General features: G+C 50.6%; 1 protein-coding gene across 1 annotated transcript in view; it reads left to right on the top strand.

The window, feature by feature from the left end:
* Positions 1-754: 754 nt before the first annotated feature.
* Positions 755-8,498, top strand: part of PLD5 (phospholipase D family member 5) — a 390,515-nt gene continuing 382,771 nt past the window's right edge. The window contains exon 1 of the mRNA XM_044267027.1: positions 755-991. Within this exon, the coding sequence (XP_044122962.1) occupies positions 803-991 (189 nt within the window). The 5' untranslated portion in view covers positions 755-802. The remainder of the gene's footprint in view (positions 992-8,498) is intronic.

Genomic DNA, 8,498 nt, shown 5'->3' with positions numbered 1-8,498 from the left:
CATTTTCGGTGGGGCTGCCAGGCGCCCTGTGCTCTGCGTCCCCGCGGTGGGACAAATGGGCTCCCCAGATAGGAAGTTACAGAACTTTCAGAACAAGGGGCCCGCGAGGCCGGGGCAAGGCGGGGTCCGCTGATCTGGGCCCGCAGGGGGCGGGTGGGGGAAGGGCAGAGGTGGTGTCGAGAGTCTCCCCGGGGATCCAGCCCCGCGCCGGGCCAGCGGCAGGGAGAAGGCGCGGAGACCGCGCTCCCCCTCCGGCGGCTGCTCGCTTTCCAGTACCAGCGCGAGCCGGAGAGGTGCAGCCCCGCGAGGAGGGGCCGGCGCGCCGCGGCGGGAGGGGCACCGGCGGGCTAGCAGCCCTCGGCCCCGCGGCGGGCGGCGCGGCTCCTCACTGCACCAACCTGCGGGCTCGGGCTGGCTGCGGGCCGCGGCCCCTCCCACCCACACCCCACCCGCGCCGCCGCCGCCGCCGCCCCGGGCCGGCCCAGTCCCAGTCGCTGCCGCAAGGAGCCGGCGTGCGGGGCGCCCCGCTCCGACCGCAGCCAGCGGGGGCGTCGCGGCCACCGCGGCGTGCACCCGGGGCTCCGGCCTCCGGACCCCGCTCCCCTCCCTCCCTCCCTGCGTCCCTCTCGCCCCCGCCCCTTTCTCCCACCTCCCCCACCCCCTCCCTCCGCGTTCCTCCCGCCCGGCTGCGCGCTCGGCTCCCCGCGCCCCCAGCGCCCGCTCGCTCCTCCTCCAGCCCCGGCCCGGCCTCCCGCGCGCCCTCCAGCCCGCTGCGCGCCGGCCGCCGCCTGGTCATGTCAGGATGGAGATCCGGCAGCACGAGTGGCTCTCGGCCTCCCCCCACGAGGGCTTCGAGCAGATGAGGCTCAAAAGCCGCCCCAAAGAGCCCTCGCCGAGCCTGACCCGAGTGGGCGCGAACTTCTACAGCAGCGTCAAGCAGCAGGACTACAGCGCCAGCGTCTGGCTCCGGAGGAAAGACAAGCTGGAGCACGTAAGAGCAGCGCGCTCCCCGGGGCCTCGGCCCGGCACCTGCCCCGGAGGTGGCCGGAGCGCGCGCGGGGCGGCGGGGCCGGGCGCGGGAGACCCGGCAGGTGGCGCGACTCGGGGACGGGGCGGCCGCGTCCTCGTTCCGCCCCGGGGTCTCTGTTTTGCACTTTCTTGCCGGGAAGGACCGGGCTGCGGGGAGGGGAGGGGAGGGGAGGGGAGGTGCCTTTCCTGGCACTGCCTGCCCTCCCTCCCCGCGCACCTCGACCTCCCCCCACGGGCTTTTTTCAGGGTTCGTGGGCACCGCGTTCTCGGCGCGCCTCTGCGGGGTGAGCGAGAAGGGGAACTGCCCCAGCGGGGCTCCGAGGAACGTGGCGTCGCACGGTGGTGCGCTCTAGAGGGGCCAGACGGTCGTTGAGGCTGTGTTACTTCGTCCAGAAACTACCCACCGCGAGTCCGCGCGGGAGCCGCCGCGGGCGACTCCGCCTGGGTCCGCGCACGAGCCGGGAGAGTTTTCTGCAGCCCGTGCTCCGGGATGAGCAGCTGGCGATCCTTGCTTGAGCCCAACTAGGGAGAGCTGTGCGCGCTGCGAGGGGGAGAAAGGCGAGCGGCCCGCCCTGCTCCGCGGGAACCGCCGCCCGGCCGGGTGGGAGCCGGCGAGCCGGGACCTCCGCTCGGCTGAGTGCGCGCCTCGCGGGCGGCGTCCCGGGCGCCGGAGCTGAGCTCCTGGGGCTCGCCGTTCTGGAAGGGGAAAGTCCCTCTAAAGAGACGTTTAGTGGATCCCCAGTTTCCACCCTGACCCGTCAGCCTCTTCTTAAACCAGATGTTAAAATGAAACTAAGAGAATTCTCCCGGAGTGCAGCCCCGCTGGGAAGGGAGAGGATGCTGTTTCTTCCCGCGGAGCTGCATAATCCAAATCGAGCCCGTTAATGGGATGTGGAGGTTTCCTTGTATTTGGGTCACATCTCCAATTGTGACAGAAAGATAAGAAGGAGAACTTCGTAAAGTCACACATCTTCTGCCGCCCCACCGACCTCACTCACATCAGCACCGCGCCCCCCCCCCGCCCCCCGCCCCCCGCCCCAAGCGCTTCTTCTCTCCTGGGTTTTGCAGCAACATCAAGCTTCCCAAGAAGCAGCGTGCAAAGGGGTGTTTCTCCCACAGCCTGAAAGGATGGTCTGTGCCTTTTCTCTGAGGGCCTGATTAAGTCCCTTGAAAGCTGGAGTTTAAAGCTTCCAGTTGGGGAACAGGCTGTCTTGGGTGTAGAGAACCATTTCCGGGCATCAGAAGGATTGTCTCAGATCCTTAGGGCCATGGAAGTAGCTGATTCTAGGAGAACAAGTTGTTTGAAAGGCAGCAGAATCCACTTAAAAATGCAAGTTCCGGAATTAGCATCGGGGACTGGTGGTTAGTAGTTTCAAGAGCACCTTCTTGGAGTTTGGCTCTAGAAGCTGTGTCTGATGTCAGTACCAGGGAAACTGGTCCGGTCTTAGAGCAGTGGGAGAATAATCTCCCTTTCCCTGAATATGTGTTCATTTGCACCTAGTGCTTTTACCTGCTCTGTTGCCTTTCTTCTCCAAGTGGAAACCAGTAGTGCACCCTTTTCTAGGTCTCCCTCAGTCCCAGACAGTGCACAGCTTTGACTTCAATGCGTCCTCACTTTCACGTTTCCACTGAGTTTCAAGGCCTGCTGGGGTGGGCCATGGCAGCCTCACGGTTCTGGGTGAGTGTTGGATGCTGAGCCTCTCCTGAGGCTTACAGACCAAGAAAAGGAAAGTCTGCTTGTTTAGAGGCACCGGAGGTCCCATGCTTTCTTATTCATTCAGAGAGAATGAGAGCATTGCATTAAAAAAAAAAAAAAAGAAAAAGAAAGAAAGAAAAAGAGAGCATTGCATTAAAGCATTGCATTAAAAAAAAAAAGAAAGAAAAAGAAAAAGAGAGCATTGCATTAAAAGAAAAAGAAAGCCACCTCATTTGTTATTTAAATCAACACAGCATTTTTGTTTACTCTCTCAAATACATTTCATGAGATGGGTACTCTGCTTCTGATGGTTTTCTCTGTATCTGCTTTCAGTTAGAAAGGGGGGATTTGCTTCCAGTGAAATTTTTTGAGACATTCTCTTGTTCCTTTGGAGCATCTACGTTTTAAAGGAAAAATAGTATTTCTGAAAGTACAATGAAAAAATTAAATGAGCATAAAAATAAAAATTTTATCTGAAGTCAAGCTTGGGGTATTTATAATAGATATCAGATGTTGGGGAACACCACATTTCAGGTAGTTTGATGTGAATTTCTAGTTAGATAGTTGAAATTTAAAAACCTGTAACACAGGGAACCTAGTATATTTTTGCCATGCAAAGCTGAAAATGTGATATTGACTTTATTATACACGGCGTGCAGAACCTATGTAACACCACAGAGATTAGAATGAGCGATGAGTGTCATATGAAATTCAAAGGTGATATAGGGTAGTTGAAAAAAATCCCTTTGATCTCTCTAATCAAATGGAGGGCCACCATTTTTTATTAGGTTAAAAAAATGAGTAATTATGATGGAGATCATATGCATGCAAATGGCCTACGTTCTTTTGCCGGTTTTTAGAAAACCAATCTAGAATTAAGGGCATAAGTACGTTACGGCTTCAGATGACACACATACTCAGTCATCGCAGTGACGGAATTCCCTGGAATGAAATGTGGCAGCGTGTGGACTCCGTCCAGACTTCAGAGGCATTGCTCAGCCTGAGAGTCAATAACACGATGTAAAGTGACGGCGAAGGAATATACTTCCACCCACTTAGCTAAAAGTGACAAAAATTTATCTCTCCTTCTCTGGTTTAAAGGCTACAGAGCTGATCCCGGGGCCATACATGTGAAACTGACATGAATTGGTCAAGGATAAGTCAGAGCCCATCTTTGAATCTGTTTCCTGTCACTTGTTGGTCAGTCCTGAAGATGAATGCCCATTAAGAAATAAATGCACATGAGGGAATTCTCGTGTCCTTAAGTCATGATGAGAAGCTACAAAGGTTTGGTACCGTGAATTCGGCACTTTGAACTCCACTTGGAAATTTCAGGAGAAAGTAAAATTTCTGGCCACAGGTAGACTGTCTTCTCATTAGCTACAAATAGTGCTCTTGGTTCTTAGTAACCTTTCCTTCTTATTCTGCCTCACTGTGCCCATGGCTGTGGATGATAAACAGTGGAAGTCTCGGTTTGGAAGGTTCGGGAAACAACGGACGTCTTATATTCTGTAAGATCCTCTGTTACCGTGTAACATAAAAGTGAAGCATTATGGTCTAGCAAAGCAAGAGGAGCAGGGGGCCCTTCCTTCAACCCCCTGACCCACCCCTGTTCTGTCAGCCCTCCCTGGGGCTGGGTCACTTTAAGAGGAACCACGTAATTCGATTTAACTGTCATCCCACAGGAGACTGTAGCATCAGTTATGCTGGTCTCACGGTTCATGGTGACATTATGCCCTGTTTGCATTTTTTTTTTTTTTTTTTTTTTTTTTTTTTGGTACAAAGTAAGAGAGTTGCTGAGGATACTCTGCTCAGTTGCTTGGTTTTATGCCAGTCGTGTGTGTAGAAGTTTCCTGATGTCACTTACGGAGCTAGGGAAGGCCTTATTTTCCCTTGTGCTTACTCAGCTAGCTCTTGTCTAAGTGTGGTTAAGAGTGGGCTCTGGTGAGACAGACCAGCATCTCTTATTAGTTCTGTGATCTCAGGCAAAGGACTCAGAGTCAGTAGGAGGCACCTTCATATTCCTCCTTAAAGGAGGCGCAGGCTTGCTGGGATGATCCAGAGAGACTGTCCATCAGTCCCTCGCAGAGACGCACAGCCCTTGACGACGTTGGGGGCGCCACACTGCAAAATAGCATTTCCCCTCCCACATCTCATCTGTGCAGGGTGCAGGTTCTCAGTCCGTTCAGACTGCTGTAACCAAATCCCGGAGATAGAGGGTCTTGTAAATACCCAACGAGACTTTCTCACCGTTCCGGAGATCTCGGATGAAGTCCAAGATCAAGGCTCCTGCCCAGGCAGGGGCTAGCAAGGGGTGCTTCCTGTTTCCTAGATGGCTCTCTTTTTGCTCTCCCCCTCAGGGTAGAAAGGGGGAGGGAGCTCTCTGGAGATTCTGTAATAAGGCTATTCTCCTCTTGATGAGGATTCCAGCTTCATGACCTAATCACCGCCTGCAGGGGGGATGAGGTTCCAACCTATGATGTTTGTATGAACACAACCACGCAGTCCACAGCAGCGGGGGAGTTTCCTTCTGGGAGTTGCCCGGCCTGCCGGAAGCTCCATCCCGATGCATGTTGTCAAGGCAGCTAAAGGGAAGATGGTAAATCATGTCAAGTCTCTCGGTGTTTCCACCCAGAAGGGAAACATCCATTTGGCTCCTATTTATTGACCAAAGACAGTTTCGAGGCCAAGGCTTGCTTCTGAGGTGGTGCGGAAGGGGGACCTGACAGAGACCCAGAAGAAGGGGAAAGAGGACACCCGTGACCAGCTTCTCAGTGTGGCCACAACACATAAAGCACTTAGCACCGTGTGTGGCTGTGTTACGTGTTCTACTCGAGGTACCTAGAGATGCGGTTGCTTCTTAGGTATTAGCTAGCGCTCTGGCCGAGCCCTTCCACTCCCCCCAGAGACCTCCCGGATGTCGCATTTGAGATCAGCCTGCCTGCGATGTCGGCCTGGACCCAGAGTATGTGGGTCCTTTGGCCGGCAAGGGCCGCTCACTATCCCAGACATGTCATGCTGCATCTGCCTGGCTTCCAGTCTGTTCTCTGGGACCCCACTTGTGCCCCCCCCCCGGCCATTCAGAACCTGTCGCTTCTTGTTCCCACTCTGCAGGCCCTGCTAGCCGAGATGGGGTCCTTGCCCCATCCCTAACCCCTGTTTGCCAACCCAGCTCTGTGCTGGTGGAATGGAATGGAGCAGTATTTCATTTATCTGCATAATGGCTCAGAAAGTCTGCTTAAGATTGGATGAAAAAGCAGAGGAGAGAATTTGTAAAGTATAGAAGATAGAATCCTTAATGTTCATACTTGTAGAGAACCTTAATGTCTTGCTTGGTTTAGGTGAGTGCGTCCCTTAAAAAAACTTGTCTCCTCTAAGCGTGACTATGCACCTGCTTAAATGCATTGTATGTTACCGCTGAGTAGTAAATAAACACCCAGGGCACACTTGCCTCCTGGAATAAATTATTCACATGATGAGCAAATAATAATGGATTGGAGCAGACCTGCTCACTATGGTGTAGGCTTGTATTGCATAATGCCATTTGTGTCCCACAGAACAAATCTGTGAAAGTCTCATTTATGCCCCACAGAGCAGATCAGTAAAGCACCAAAGACAGTTCAACCTAAGGGAATGAATCTTTAAGGTATTCCATTAAAAATCAAATGAACAAACGGAAAAGATTCTTTCCTAACTTTACGTATTATTGTTCAATCTCTGTGTTACAGGATAATTTTAGTCTGCCGCATGTTTAAGAACATTTACCAGGATGATTTCCTGTGATTTTAGATGGAACAGACAAAGCCTAGTCTGAGGCGGGATTCTGTCATCGTCAAGGAATAGAAATTTAGATGTCTCTGGAGTGTGTTCTAATGGACCTCATGTTGTGTCCATTATCCAGGTAGCAAATATTAATTCCACTAATGGACTTCGCTCACTGCGGGTTGACATTTCAGTTTATATTGAAGAACCTTTGATTCTTTGAACTCTGTGGGGTGTCTTACTGACTTATTTTGAGGTCCTCATCGGCTATGACCTATCATATGTGATACGTTTAATTGGAGAAGCTGGAGAGGATTGGACTTAAGGTTTCTGTTTCCTCCCTTCTTCTGTATAATAGCCATATACCAATTTCTGGCCAGTTTCTCTAGAAGTTTTTACCTCTCTTGGCAGACTTCTGTGCCTCTCTCAGGTTTTAATCTGTGTAACAGATTTCAGTTCTTCTATTTTAGCTCCAAAGATCAAGAAATGTGAGGGAGCTTTTGCGATGTTTTTATATGAATTGACTGATAACGGGGCATGATCAGGCAAAGGTAGGCTCGTTGCTAAGATATCCACCCAGGAATGGTGCTCCGGGTGCATATACTGCAGACCGTGAAGTTACTAAATTGTCTTAAGATTCACACCCACACAGATTGTATTGCAGGAGCTTAGAATACAACAATGAATGTTCAGGAACAGTTGAAATGCCAAAATGTGACTGTTCAGAGCTAGACTTTTTTTTAAAAAAAAAAACAACAAAAATTTTTTTAAATTTTTCTCACAAACAGAAAAACATGAACCCAATTTCTAAAATCACAGATCAAGCCTTTAAGCAGAGCTTATGGGGGGGGGGAATAAAGAACATGGTACCTTTCCTAGGTAGAATTAATCACCTCGTAAAATCTCACTGCTGTCTAACACATAAAGTGGGCCCAAGTTGAACTGCCTGACCTGGTACCGTGGGACCGGATGTCATGGCCATTGGCTGATAAATATGGTTCTCTATTCCCTAAAGCAGACAGGGAGCCTTGTGACTATACTCTTTCTCTGACTTACGTAGGATTGGGCTCCTGCCCTTAAGTTCATAGGTCTGATCCAGCAACACCAGAAAGAGTTAGCTTGGGAGGCTGGGACTCTGTAACAGATTCTTACTGCAGGTGACTTGTTTTGGTTTTTTTTTTTCCTTTTGTAAGATTTTATTTATTTATTTGAGAGAGAGAGAGCATGTGTGCGGGAGGAGGGCAGGGGCAGAGGAAGAAAGAAAATCTTTTTTTTTTTTTTTTTAAGATTTTATTTATTTATTTGACAGACAGAGATCACAAGTAGACAGAAAGTCAGGCAGAGAGGGAGGAGGAAGCAGGCTCCCTGCAGAGCAGAGAGCCCAATGCGGGGATCAATCCCAGGACCCTGGGATCATGACCAGAGCTGAAGGCAGAGGCTTTAACCCACTGAGCCACCCAGGCGCCCCAAGAAAGAAAATCTTAAGCATATTTGTGCGCAGTTGGGGCGTGTTTCAGGACCCTGAGATCATGACCTGAGCAGAAACCAAGAGTCTGATGCTTAATCAGCTGTGCCACTGAGGCATACATTGCAGGCACCTTTTATGTGGAAGACGCGTAACTTTGTTAGGAGATTCCAAGGACTTTCATGTAACAAGCATTTATACAACATGTACTGTGTTCCAAGTGATGGAGGATATACAAAGACTAGAACAGGGTCCCTCCCTCAAGATGTTGAGGGCTTTATAAATACAGTTATTATCTGATCACAGTGCTACGAATAACGCTGGAAAATGCAAAGTAGCACGAGAACACTGCCTTTGAAGGACTTGTTTAGACAAGGATAAAATACTGTTAAAAATATGTAATGTCACATAAAATGATGAGGTATTATAACAAACTCGTTTATTTCAGTAATGCAAAGTTGCTACAAAATTTGAAAATCAATTGATGGAATTTATCACATTAAAAGAATGATAGAGTATACCCAAGTGATTATTCCAACAGTTGAA

This window comes from Neovison vison, chromosome 10, assembly GCF_020171115.1.
Source record: "Neovison vison isolate M4711 chromosome 10, ASM_NN_V1, whole genome shotgun sequence".
Lineage (NCBI taxonomy): Eukaryota > Metazoa > Chordata > Mammalia > Carnivora > Mustelidae > Neogale > Neogale vison.
The sequence above is the reverse complement of the archived record's forward strand: the minus strand, read 5'-3'. Positions and strand labels throughout refer to the sequence as shown.